We start from the raw sequence: 14,305 nt of genomic DNA on the forward strand, positions 1-14,305 counted from the left end.
ATCATGGGAAACAGGAAAACCAGCGAACAGCATTGTTAGACAGAACTCATTTGTCCTCATCAGATCAGATGCCTTCATCACCAAATTAAATCTCTTGGCTTGCACCCAAGGAGTCAATGGTTCTCATTCATCTTGAAATGTATTGGGCTATTCAGGCACTCCGTATTGAAATTACTGGATCATTCCAGTCCATCCCGAACACTTAGACCAACTCTGAGTAAATATGGCAAACACATTTCTATCAAAATGAAATACTTTGTTCTTTGTCTTCTATTCCATACATCTTTGTCAGATATTTCCTCCCAGAAAGTCAATCTACTCAATGTATTTGCCGGGTGGTATCTGGCTAAGACGGATGCCTTTTTGGGCAGCTCAAACAGCAGCTGAATGCATGCTATACTTCTTTCACATCCTTCCCTCTGGCATGTTCCATACCAGGCAGGGATGTGTTTTTTCACGAAGCTTTTGCTCAACAATGTTCATATTTTTATCAGCATGGCTGCATAGAATATATCAGAGGCGCCTTTGCGCCAAACTGTGTAACATGAAACATGCAGCCTCTTTTGCCATGATTGTTAGGCTGCCTTGATACATAGCACTTATGCTGGGGGATCCCTGTTATTGATGAAATTGGGTTGTTTTACTGGGCATGTTTATCCTGGAGAAGAGGAGGCTGAGGGGAGACCTCATTGCCCTCTACAACTCCCTGAAAGGAGGTTGTAGAGAGGTGGGGGTTGGCCTCTTCTCCCAAGGGAATAATGACAGGACCAGAGGAAATGGTCTGAAGTTGTGGCAGGGGAGGTTTAGATTAGATATCAGGAAGAATTACTTTACTGAGAGGGTGGTCAGGCACTAGAACAGCCTGCCCAGGGAGGTGGTGGAGTCACCATCTCTGGAGGTACTTAAGAAATGTGTAGATGGGCATGCTCTAGTGCCCGAGATTGTTGGGTGTGGTGATTGTTGTGGTGATGGGGTGTTGGTGGTTTTTTTGTTTTGGTGTTGTTTTTTTGGTTATTGTTGTTGTTGGGTTTTTTTGTGGTTGAAGTTGATGATCTCAAAGGTCCCTTCCAACCATGAAGATTCTGTGATTTTCACAGGTAGCTTTTTGTGTTTTGATAGCTATCATAGGAGTGATATTTTTCTATCCAAATTCAAGGTTCTGCTTAAAATAGTGAGAGCTTTACAAGGCAAAGCATGCTCTAAACTATGCATTTTTCCCTATCCTAGTGGCTCAAATGCACTTAGATACGATGGCTGTCCATACCAGTATTTCAAGCGTATTGTTATATCGTTATTTTTTTTAATTTTTTTTTTTTTGACGGGGGTAAGAAGCTTGAGAGTTGGGCCCATGTCAACCTCTTGAAGTTCAACAAGGCCAAGTGCAAGGTCCTGCCCTTGGGCCGGGGCAGTCCCAAGCACAAATACAGGCTGGGCAGAGAGTGGATTGAGAGCAGCCCTGAGGAGAAGGACTTGGGGGTGTTGCTGGATGAGAAGCTGAACGTGAGCTGGCAATGCGTGCTGGCAGCCCAGAAAGCCAACCACATCTTGGGCTGCATCAAGAGAAGTGTGGCCAGCAGGGAGAAGGAGGTGATCCTGCCCCTCTGCTCTGCTCTGCTGGGACTTCATCTGGAGAACTGTGGACACTTTGGAGTCCTCAGCACAGGAAGGACATGGACCTGTTGTAGCAGGTCCAGGAGAGGACCACAAAGGTGATCAGAGGGCTGGAGCACCTCTGCTATGAGGACAGGCTGAGAGAGCTGGGGTTGTTCAGCCTGGAGAAGAGAAGGCTCCAGGGAGACTTTACAGAGGCCTTCCAGTGTCTGAAGGGAGCCTAGAAGAAAGCTGGAGAGGGGCTTTTTACAAGGACATGTAGCGATAGGATGAGGGGGAATGGTTTTAAACTGAAAGAGGGGAGACTTAGTTTGGATCTCAGGAAGAAATTCTGTGCTGTGAGGGTGGTGAGACACTGGAACAAGTTGCCCAGAGAAGTTGCGGATGCCCCATCCCTGGAGGTGTTCAAGGCCAGGCTGGATGGGGCTTGGAGCAACCTGCTCTGGTGGGAGGTGTCCCTGCCCATGGCAGGGGGTTGGAACTCCATGATCTTCAAGGTCCTTTCCAACCCAACCCGCTCTCTGAGCCGCAGCTGTACGGATTTCATGCTGAAAGCCACACATTTCTAATTTCCATTTCACCTTTCTTTACTCACAGAACAGACAGAGCCGTTGTGTGACTTTTTCTCCAAGACGTAATCTGAAGCGGGCGTTCAACACAGAAGGAGGTTTTGGTGAAACAGACGTTTCGGGACTGAAAAGCGGGACGTTACACCCAAAAAACACCGGGAAACTCTCTCAACGGGAACCGGCCTTTCCGCTCCGTGACATCGCCGCCGCAGCGTAACTCACCCTCTTCCTCACTCCGCTGAGCCTGCACCCCCTGCGCCAGACCCACATACCGACGGAAACTGCTGCACGATTTCCCAGTAGGTCCGCTTTTTCAATTAAAATATTAAAAGCGATCAAGTACTGCAGCCGCGCTCCCAGGGAAGGCTCGAATAACAACGCGCGTTCCCGCCCCGCCGGCGGGGTTGGCTGCGCGACACTGTTGCGAAGGCGCGGGAGGCGCGCTTTACAGTTCTGCCGTAAAGCAGCTCGCCCAGGCGCGCGCCGCTGCCGCCCTTGGGAGGTGAGCGGACATGAGCGGGAATGGTGGGACCAAGGCCCTGGAGCTGTTGCGGTCGCTGCCCAGGGTCAGTCTGGCCAACCTAAGGCCCAGCCCAGGCTCCAAAAAGCCGGTGAGTGCCTGCAGCTTGTTGGGTGAGTCGTGGGTATGCTTTCCCTCCGGTAGGACTCTGCCTCGGCAGCGGGCACAGCCGGCCCTGGTGGCGGTTGCCTCGGGGGCTGTTAGAAGACCTTCGGGGAGGCTGCGGCAGGACCCGAAGAGTGGCCTCTCCCGAATAGGTGTAGGAAGGCTGAGGAGTGGGTGGCAGCGTTCTTGTCCTTTGTATGTCTTGTAGCCGGTGCGTGTGGCCATCCCCACAGAGTGGTGAGTGGCTCTGGTTAAACCCCAGGGCCATCACTGGGGGACGGGCAGAAACAGTAAAAAAGTATGGAATACAAAGTGTTTATAGGATGGTATAATACATTTGAAAAAGGAAGGTTGAAAAGGCTTAAAAGAAAAGGAATGTGATGTCAGACAATGCTTCTTGTTACTGCTGCTTGCTGTCTCCTTGTGAAGTGATAGAGGAGTAAGGAAAAGAAACCCACCTAGTTTGGGGGAAGTATAATAGGAATAGAGAATTGACAGGGGGTGCGAAGCAGCGCTTCCCTGTTAGTGCTCAAAGCTCCCTATAGATGCCAGTAGAGCTGGTGAGCACAGCATAGTTGTAACCCCTTACACCTGTGACAAGATAAGAGAACGGAAATTTCCCCCCCCCTGCTGTCAGGTTACTTCATTTGGAGCTGTGAATGCCCAGCTTGGCCAGGGTAAAGCGGAGCTGGAAGAGTCAACCCCGTGCAGCACTGGAGTGGTGATTCTTAAGGTCTTTCAAAGTAATCCAGGCTCTAAAATGGTATTTTCAGGCTTAGCATCCAGAAGTTTTGGGGTAATCTGAACTTGAGTTTTACTAGAACTGATGCTTTCCTGCCAGTGTTTGGTCTCAGGACTTTTTGTTTTTCAAGGTAGCTGTTGGGTTTAGGAAAACACTTTTTTTTTTTTTTTAATCTTCAGAGTAGAGATTTTTGTATGCTCACTGGGTCTTTAGCAAGTAACTTGCAACTCCATTTAGGAAATTTTTCTCCCCATGTTACTGCTAACTCTTTGCCTTCAGTTAGAGTCTGTACACATGACCTCAGCTCTGTTTCTTTGGTATTTTTTGGTGTCTGACAACCTTATTCTGTCATTAGTGAAGTTCTCAAATAAACAGATATAAGATATTTGACTTCACAAACAGAAGTTGCAGTAAAAAAAAGATAAATTTTTGATTGGCTCCTCTGACAATCTAAAATCTGGTCTGTGTACTGATTAAATTCCATTTGTGACCAGATATTGTCAGTGTATTTGTATTAATTAAAGTCACCATGCAATTTAGTGTGTGTATGGGCAACTGCCAGAAGGGGTGAGCCGGCTGTCCCCTCCCTCTGCCTCCAGGTGCTCGCACCTGCTCTTTATTTTGTACTGCTACTAGAGGTTGTTCAGTGGATCAGAGCAGGGAACTAAACCAGATGAAAACTAGTTAGACAAAATTTAGTTTTTATATAGTTTAATTCCCTGACCTATCTAACACGGAGCCACACAACTGCTTGTGTCAGCCCGAGAGGCACTGTGAGTAAAGAAGCACAGCGTGTGGGCTGGGGACAAGCCAACTTCCTTTGAAGGCAGGAATAGTCCAGACTAGCATAAAACTGCACTTGAACTCTATACTATTTAGTTTTAATACAGGTAAATTGTGCATCTTAGATGATGTTTCAAGTATGTTAATGCATTTTTTTCTGATGTATGTCCAGACAGACTTTTATACCAATATTTCAGTGCACATTAGGTGCTCCATAACTTTTAAAAACTTACAAACAGAATAAAGAGCAGAAAACATCAAATTTCATGTCTTTGTGCTGTTAGGCTAATATTGAGCAGTTTTCAGAACTGAGTTTTACTCAATATTCTGTGCTGCAGTCTTAACTGCATAGATTGATTTGTAGGATTAGGGGTGCCTGAGGTGTGGCTATCTGAGTGTTGAATACAAAAAATGAGACATTGAAGAGGCTTACTGTAGTCTCTTTAATAATGAGTTATTTATATCATTAATCCATCAGTGACTATGACTTGATCATCAGTTAGCTTATAAGCAGTGCAAATACTGTTTAGGATGTGTTGCTTTACGTGTCTCCCAGCCTGACTGATTCGTGTTGAGAAACACAATGGAAAATAGCAAACTCGTGAATTGTGTGTTGTGCAGATATGAGACTAGTTAGTGACAAGACATTGCTCCTTCCACATGCATTCACACCCCACTGAATGTTAGCTTAAATGGGAAAAACTTCTTAAGACAAATGGATCTATCAAAGGATGTACAGATGTGGTTGTGTCTCTTGGAGCCAAATACTGAACTCAACCCCGTACAGCACAGCAGTAGGGATTCTGAAGCTTGTGGCTCTCTTATCCCTGATAAAGTGTTGGAAAACTCAAAGTGAGCCTTAGTGTTGTAGATCCTTTAGTATATGAATTAAATGAAGTCACCTTACACAGAAAGCTTTATTTGTTAGGTCAGAGTAAGCTGGCACATTTAATAGCAGTCACCCTCAGCTGCTCATTTCCAGCCTTGCTTACTGCTTGTATTGTAATCCTACAGATATTTGTGTACCTATGGATTGTACTGAATGGTGCAACTGACCTGGGTTTAAAATTTAAAAAAAAAAAGTTTTACCTTTGCTTATCTCTTTGATCCTGTTCACCATTTAGCTGTGCAAGTGCTTCTGCTGGCACAAATAGGTCAATGAAAGAAGATGTAGCTGTTTATGGCTACAATGCTAATTTAAAGTGCTCAGGAAACTAATAGCTTAGGATCACAGTTTTAATTTTAAAAAATAATAAAGGTTTAAAATACAGTCTTCTCTTTCGATTCATAGTCAGTAGAAATTGCAACAGCTGCAGACTCTTCAGAAAGTCTGAGTCCGTGAAAAGAATTATATGTTTGCATGGCATATATAGTCTGTTCCACTGCCCCTTGAAGTAGAATTTTGGGGTTTTTTTTTAATTTTTATTGTCACTGTTTGGAAACTTCTGAGCAATGTTCTTATGAAAAAGGAGGAAATATCAATAGTTAATCCAGGAAAATTCTCTAACTTTCAGAGTGTAAGAGGTAGGATTAAATGCTAGTATTGTGTTCAAGTAAACTTTCAGACTATCTATGGTGCTTTCCTAGAGATATGATCTGCAAAAATATCATGTTAACTGCTTTTCTGACTATTTTTCCATTAGAAAAGAGGTATTATTAATTTTTCCTCGAGAATCAGCATTTTGTTCAGTTGTTTGTCTATGAAATCTTATGTTTTATAGATACTTATCTTCAAAGTAGTTGACTAAATGTATCATTGGTTGTTTTCAAGGAGAAAAGGCGTGGCCGTGGAAGACATGGAGGTAGGAAGTGTGGTCGAGGTCACAAAGGAGAAAGACAAAGAGGAAATCGCCCCCGATTAGGCTTTGAGGGTGGTCAAACTCCATTTTACTTGGCCATACCAAAATACGGGTTTAACGATGGACATAGGTAAGTTTCTTCACATTTACTGAGAGATCTAATCGTTGTCTGCTTTTCTTGATCTTTCTCCTGAAGCCAGAATCAAATATGCCAAAATAGGCTGAACTGAAAATGAGACATTCCTCTCAGATCATTAACTTCCTTACTGGCAGAATCTCCCATTTCTTGTGAGATTATTTTTTTAATGAATTCTTTTATTTTCTGTTATGTTACAGCTCTGCTTGTTTGCCCTTTTCTTTGCATGATCCCTTATATATAGCAGGTTACCATTCCCTCCTATGGCTGTGTGCACTTCTTCTCTCAGACCCCCGCTCCATACATGCTTGTGCTGCCCTTTGCCTGTCTGCACAGCAGGTATCCTGTTGAACTAAATTGACTCAAGTGAGGGTATTAAGCATGGAAGTGTAATCCAAAGCCCTGCTTTGCAATTCCTCTTTGCTTTAGTCACTAAAGCTCTGATCTGTTGCTAACCAAACAATTCTGCTTCTCTTTGCGACTGTACTTTTTTTTAGCCCCACAACACTGCAGTCTTTCTCTGTCTGCACTCCATCTGTTCCACCTAGAATCTCAGCAAGCTCTTTAATATCAAATCTCTTGGATGAAGTCATTAAGTCATCTTTCACAATTGTTCTTCTCAGACATCCTGCCTCGTTTTACGTGTCTCTGCCCTTTCCACGTGGTGCTTATTTGTGCTGTGTCCTTCTTTCAGCTTTTTAGTGTTTATAATAATTCTTCTAACCAGTCATTGTTTTTAGCTGGAGTTTGCCAGTATTTTATTCATTTCCTTCACTATATTGACAATTACAGTTTTGTTGTTGTTTAGAGCTGGTTTTGTTTGCTAAGATGGCATGTATGTTACTTCGGTCACTGACCATTTTGTTGCTTTTAGATATGGTCATGAAAGCATTGTTTGGATACAGAAGTTTATTACAGGCAGGAGTAACAAAGATGTGCCACACCTAGCGGACAGTTCAAGAATGAAAAGACTTACATGAATTTATTTGTGAATTGCTAAACTTAAATTTTGATTTTATTATTAATTTGCTGTTACAATTTAATCGAATAGCTGTGCAATTTTTATATTTCCATTCTTTATGCATACAGTATAACCTACAGACCTGTCCTGATTATCAAAGGTTTTCTCTGTCAGTCTTACTAGCTTTGAAGTGTGATTCGGACTATATTTCCAAGTATTGTCATTTCCTCCTGTTTGTTAAACAAACTTATTATAAGAGTAAATGAGAAGCACTTTTGATAGCTGAAGACACAGGGTAGATCTGCAGTCCCACAAAGGAACTGCTGCAGAATGCAGGCACTGAGTTTCTTATGTTAACAGTGGTCACAAATTCATGAATAAACAACAGAAAAAATCCAAGTTTCTTCAGTGACAAAATATTAGTAGGGTCTTGCTGTTTTTAATCACACCTGACAGCACGTGGAAACAGAAGTAGTCTGTAAGTTCTTTTCAATGTTGTTGGCAAAGTTTCATTGCCAGGTTATTGTAAATGTTTTTCTGGTGAACGCTCTAAGTGCACTTGAGAAGAGACTGTCATGGCAGGGTGGGAGCGTGCTGAACAATATCTCTGCCTCTTTATCTCCACCTCTTTTCTTTGTCTTCACTTTTTACTTCTTTCTATCTCCACTTTCTGCCATGGTGTTCCTCTACTTTTGAACTTTTGGTCTGTTAGGAACTGTCTGACAGTGCAAATTCTGTTGTCTTACTTGTCAATAACAAAGATAAGCTTCTCATTTTTTCTTCTGCTACCACTCACAGATTTCTAATAGCAGTGGTTAAATTGATTGTATGAGAAAGTTTTGAGCATCCATGTAAATGATATGCAGTAGGCATAGACACTGGGATCAGGAAAGCTATTCTAAGGATTGGTTTGTATAGTAAAGTTATAACTTCATAAAATACCAAAGTGGGTTCTGCTAAAGCTGATGTCTATTGGCAAAATATTCCAGTTCCCTTTGGCGATATGAGTTAATGCATATTTTCTCACTATTTCTTTCCCTTGGTGCTATTTTGGGGAAGATTCTATTCAGTTCTTGTGAGGTGTCAGGTACAGTGGTAATGGACTGAAAAATCTTACTGGCTATAGGCAAGCTATGCAGGAGCACACACAGCATTTGGCTGGTAGTCTTTGACTAAATTCATGTGGGAGGGGAGGGTATATTTGATTTTGACTGTAGTTCTTGTCACATTTTCTGAAATGTAGAAGTGAAGCTACCACCCAGGATTCACTTTGAAAGTGGTAGTTATTTAGAATCTTCTTGACGTACCAAGAAATGATTACACTTTAATTTCTTCCTCTTTTTCTTCTTCCTTAAACCAATGAGTTACTCTGGAGTAAATTGAGCTCAGCAACAGCAAAATAATTAAAGTCATATTGGAGGTGGGGTGCATGAGGAAGCTTGAATGTGTAATGAGTCTTGGGCTGTAACTACGGCTTGTATTTGCATTAAATTAAACTTGAAATTTTGGTTTATGGATGGGTCTGGTTTAAACATTGACTTGGTAGTTTTAGGAGTAGGTAAAAAATGGAATACAGTGTGCTGTATCTCAGTTGACCAGTTTGTATTAAAGCTTCAATTTTGAAAGTTTCTCATTGTTTTGTTTCTTTTTTTGTTTGTTTGTTTTCCTCTCCCCAGCCTCAGGCGGCAGTATCAACCTCTCAGTCTTCAGAGGCTGCAGTACCTGATTGATTTGGGCAGAGTGGACCCCACGCAGCCGATTGACTTAACGCAGCTCACCAACGCCAGAGGTGTAACCGTGCAACCGCTCAAAAGGGATTACGGTGTCCAGCTGGTGGAGGAGGTACGTGTACAAGACACTTGGTACTTCAGGCACTATAAAGCCTTGGATTTTCAATTTTTCCATACCAGGCTGGTTTGGAAGCATCTTGGCTTTTATAAATTTGCTGTGGGATTTTTGTGGCAATAAATCCACTAGAGGGCACTGTGTGTCAGCAAAAAAAACCCAAACAAATAACCAGGATAGTGTTTTAAAATGTCAGAGACTACAAAAATAATAGTTAAGGGGCACATAACAAGAGGTCAAACAGGTATTTTACAACAGAAGACTTGAATGTACTGAAAGAAATGTATTAATATCACGGAGAGGCAAACTTTTTTCATTCAACTGAGATCACAGAATCATAGAATCGTCTAGGTTGGAAGAGACCCTTGGGATCATCGAGTCCAACCATCTACCCTACTCTACAAAGTCCTCCCCTACACCATGTCCCTTAGCACTGCATCTAAACGGCCCTTAAACACAGCCAGGGATGGTGACTCCACCACCTCACCCATCCTGGTGCAGGGAACAGCCAAATCATAATATTTTGTGGGATTTAATGTTTCTTGCAACTTTGCAGAGAAGAATACATGTATGTCCAAAAATACTCATTTTAATGTTACTCTGTTATGTGTTGAAATTTACAGGGTGCTGATATCTTTACAGCAAAAGTAAATATTGAGGTGCAGAGGGCATCTGAATTAGCAATTGCAACCATAGAAAAAAACGGGGGAGTTGTGACAACATCATTCTATGATCCAAGGAGTTTGGGTAAGAATTTCATTTCTGACTTTTTTTTTTTTGTTCTAATATGCAAAGATTAAATGATCCAAATCAGTTTCAAACATAGTTCTTACTGGAAGATCATCCACCACTTCTATTTTAAAAGCTTCAACAACACATTGTTATACAACTGTTGAACTGTGGGGCCTCTTCAGCTTTCCTTTTTTTCAGCCATTCATGTGTTTAGCCCTACCAGTGTTAGTAGCCATTTACCAATCAGCCATTTAAAGAAATCCAAGTAGCTTTGTAAATAGAAGAACAAATAAAAGATTGTTTCTTTGAATTTTTGTCTTCTAACTTTCTTATGTGTTTAATAACCCTAAGAAAATTCAGGGGAAACCCCTAAATTTGAAAGACGCTATGGATGTTTATATTTTTAATGTAAAATATTTTTCCAATTAAAGTGAGGAAATAACTAAGTTACAGAAGCTCAGAATCGTTCCAGTTAAAATGGCTATTGTTTTCAGAGCACTTTCACTGGAGAATGAGGCTTTGCTTTGCTTGAGGCTGCATCCTGCCTAATATTCATTCATGCAGTTTTTATTGACAATAATGGAGCTTTCATGTGTGAATGAGGCTGAGAACAAGAGGAATAGACATTTTTTTGTGCCCAACATATGTTACTCTGGAGTGATACAATTTATTTTTTTCCAATCCAGAAAATAACTGAGATATTAAGGTTAAAAGGATTTGGAATGTAATTTGCCAAACTCAGTAAAACTTGAGGAGGAAACAGTAGTCTCATTTAGTAGATGACTAAATCTCTTTAGTAGGTGACTAAATAGGTGCACATGCCATTGGTTCTTTATTTAAAATACTTCTAGAAACACTAAATTTGACATTTGTTGGTACGCTGTGTAAATATCTGTGCAAAAGCATTGCTTCTAACCTGGAAGTCAGGCCTTTAAATAAATGGTGGTGTCTAGCTTAGTTACTGTATCTTTCCGAGGTAGGCATTCCAAATGTGTTAGAAGTAATGATTCCTTCAGGCTGTCACTAATAAATATCAGTTAAAACAGAATTGTTTGTTTGGTTAAGTGAAACTTGTAAAACACTGTCTCATTCTGAAGAAGAATATTCTTAAGATCTGTTTATTTTGCTTGGTACTTTTTAATAATTTATTTAGTACAAAATGTTAAATAAGGAGGTGTCATTTAATGTCTTTAAATATGTATCATAAAGGATAGTATCTCATTTTCTCTCGTGTTTGCCCACAGAAATTTTATGTAAGCCAGTAGTCTTTTTCCTGCGTGGCCAGCCCATTCCAAAGCGAATGCTTCCACCTGAAGATCTAGTCCGTTACTACACGGATGCCAGGAATCGTGGGTACCTGTCAGATCCAGCCAAGGTTGCAGAAGCCAGGCTTGAACTTGCCAAGAAATATGGTTATACCTTACCAGACATAACCAAAGATGAACTCTTCAAAATGTTAAGCATGCGCAAGGATCCTAGACAGATATTTTTTGGTCTTGCTCCAGGATGGATCGTAAACATGGCAGACAAGAAAATTCTAAAACCAACTGATGAGAAGCTGTTAAAATACTATAGTTCATGAATTCAGAACTGGAGACAACTGCAGGTGCACAGGAAACATCTGGGTATGAAATAATGGATACAGAGTGGTGTTTGTTTTTTTTTAAGACTCCTGTTACACTAGACAAAACATAAATTTTTGTTTATGTAATCTTCTGTGGAGCTCTCAACTTCTTTATTGTCATAATACTGTGTATGAGAAGTCTTAACATTTGGAAACAGTGTAGAGCAACATAAAGTGTGTGTTTGGGCACTTTCTCTTGTGATGATTTGCCAGTTATTTTTTCAGACAAAATATTTGATGTTGCATTTATTTCAGAGGATGATTCCAAAGAGCAACTTGACCTAATAATTAGTTCCTATTTGTTCCCCCTGTCAGTTCTAAACTGGAAACGTGGCTGTACAGAACTAATATTATTTTTACATTCATGCTGCGTAGCATTATATTTTATGTTTTAGAAAATGGTATCTTGAATACTGTTAAGAGGTATTTCCCCCATCTATTTTTGAATGGGGGAAAATTAAAAGCAACCAGAAATAACAAAATACAGAAGAATTCATTAACCTCTTCGATTCCGTAGCAATGTTTGGGGTTTTGCCACTGTCATCAGTAGCACTAGAGCTTGAAAGGTCTTGATCTTTGTCTTGTTCCTTCAGACGGAATTGAGAAAGACAGGATGTGCAGTTTAAAAGAACTTTCTAGCTAAATTTTATTTTAAAAAAAGCTAGCTATGTCAAATCAATGGCCTTTATAATTCAGACACAAATGTAATGTCACTGATAAAAATGTGCAGCAGAATCCGGAGTCAGTGAATATTAGGCAGTGACAGTGGATTGTCAGGGATGGGGATGTGATGAACAATTAAGGTTTGGTTTTCAGCTCGATCAGATTGCATATGTGCCAGTGGACAAGTGAATTTAGATGTTGTGAAAAGTTATGAACAAATAATTTTTATGGGAAGCAGTATTTTAATCACACCCAACTTGATATGATCTTGAAAAATACTTTCATCAGTCTGTCCAAAATACTATATTTCTACTATGCAAGATTGTTCAAGGCTTCATAGGGAACCTTAGGGTTAGGCTTTTGGGATGATGAACCAAGCAAGAAATTGAAAGATGAGAGAGGAGACTAAGTTAATCTGTCAGTCATAAATTAATGGGATGCTTCATATTTACGTGAACTTTATTGGAAGCCGAATTTGGTTTTAAAGTAGGGATAATTTGGTTATTAGGATGTAGGAAACAGACGGGAAGAACAGAGCACGAGTAAGTCTTGCTTTCCAATTTTCATTTGCCTTTGGAAATGCTACTTAGAGTTTCCCAGGAAACAGACGGGAAGAACAGAACACAAGAGTAAGTCTTGCTTTCCAATTTTCGTTTGCCTTTGGAAATGCTACTTAGAGTTTCCTGTAGCTGCCAAACCATCCTCTCCTAGGGGAAGCCCTCTTTATGCCAGAATCTCCTGCTTCTGTTGTGTAACACCTGTATTTCACTTTTATGCCTCAAGGTGTGGGGGGAATAAAAAAAATAAATTTAAGAATATATTCTTTTTTTTTTTCAGAGAATAACAAGAAATGGACGAAAATATCTTCTTTTTTTTTCAGAGAATAACAAGAAATGGACGAATTTTTTTGTTGGTGTTTGTCAACCAGGCCAGATTTTCCCTTCACTCAACAAACTGCCCTGTCAATTAATGTGAGCATCTGTAATGACAAGACAAAATAAAACAAGTCTTCTATTCTCATGATGATTAAATGGTCTGAAATACAGAGAATAACAATGGAAAGTCACTAATTTTTGACAACTTACTCTCCAGCTTCTATTGTCTGTTGTTAATGTGTGTTAGATGCTATCAGTAATGGTCGTTCTCCTGACCTGTGGTTTAAGTATAGGTGAAACACAGCAAAACACTACCAGTATAATATTGGATTGTGAATAGCAGGAATTTGCTCTTGGTGGTGTTAACATTCATGTTTTATAAGGTGCACAACACTTTTTTGGCACATTAAGAATAATACCGTGTACCAAAAAAAGTATAGCTAGTGTTAACTTGAATGTGAAGTAAATAACTTTCTCACTTTAGATGTATCCTGTTCTGCATCCTGATGATTGTTGGTTTGGAAACTTAAATGACAAGCAATACTTTTTTTTTTTAAAGTTTTTTTTTTTCTTTTTGTTATTACAATACTACTGCCTCCATTTGGGAAGGAGTTGGAGGGGGGGAAGAGTATTTATTGCCTTCCCTTATTTGTGCCATAATGTTTCTGTTTTTATGAATCGATTCACAATTGTATTTTGTGGAGGTGGTGGTACTCAACAGGAAAGCTACTTAACTGGAAGCAAAGAAGGAAGTTAGTCATATTAGTGAAGACCAGAAGACAAAAGTGTTTATGTATCATTGTGTATTTTGGGGAGGAGAAAAGGGGGGGAAGGCAACTTTGTTTCCACTCCTGCTCTTTGTATTAAAATGAACAAACTGCTCTCAGCAATTTTTTTTTTTTTTTCCTAAATCAACTTCTTTGATATACGCACGCGTGCACGCGCTGGTTTCTGTAGGTTTCTAAATGATTTTCAGGTGAAAGGGTAACTTGGATAAAATGATAACAGCAAAAGAAAGAATGAAAACAGGAAACAGATGTCTGGTGACGTCGGGGGGTTGGATAGCACTTATTCAGTGGCCGATGTCTTAGTCACAAGGCAGCTGTATCCTGGCTCTGATACTATAAGGCTACAAATACCTCGGAGCCAAAACAGCCACGTTCCACAGAATCCGGTCATTCTACTTCATAAAGGTGATCTTTTATCATCTTATAATTGGAGAGGGCAAAAAGGGCTGTATGTTGCTTTATTTAAAATATGCAATGCTTGTCTTTTTTTTTCTCTCTTCTGTTTACAGTAGCTAGTATTTTATAATGGTTGTTCTGATTTTTATTTACTAG

The 14,305-nt window shown here is 40.3% G+C and overlaps 1 protein-coding gene across 2 annotated transcripts; it reads left to right on the forward strand.

Moving 5' to 3' along the window:
• The first annotated feature begins 2,648 nt into the window (after window positions 1-2,648).
• MRPL15 (mitochondrial ribosomal protein L15) lies at window positions 2,649-13,855 on the forward strand. Of its 2 annotated transcripts, none has more exons than XM_014937000.1 (6): window positions 2,649-2,791; window positions 6,102-6,259; window positions 8,903-9,068; window positions 9,695-9,818; window positions 11,048-11,428; window positions 12,971-13,855. In XM_014937000.1, exons 1-5 carry the CDS (start codon window positions 2,693-2,695, stop codon window positions 11,383-11,385), a joined length of 885 nt encoding a protein of 294 aa, XP_014792486.1. In that variant the 5' UTR covers window positions 2,649-2,692; the 3' UTR covers window positions 11,386-11,428; window positions 12,971-13,855. The 2 variants fall into 2 exon arrangements, with proteins under 2 accessions (XP_014792486.1, XP_014792487.1); XM_014937001.1 differs by lacking the exon at window positions 12,971-13,855 and adding an exon at window positions 12,928-12,946.
• The last annotated feature ends 450 nt before the right edge of the window (window positions 13,856-14,305 follow it).

Source organism: Calidris pugnax, unplaced genomic scaffold (genome assembly GCF_001431845.1).
Source record: "Calidris pugnax isolate Ruff unplaced genomic scaffold, ASM143184v1 scaffold51, whole genome shotgun sequence".
Taxonomy (NCBI): Eukaryota; Metazoa; Chordata; class Aves; order Charadriiformes; family Scolopacidae; genus Calidris; species Calidris pugnax.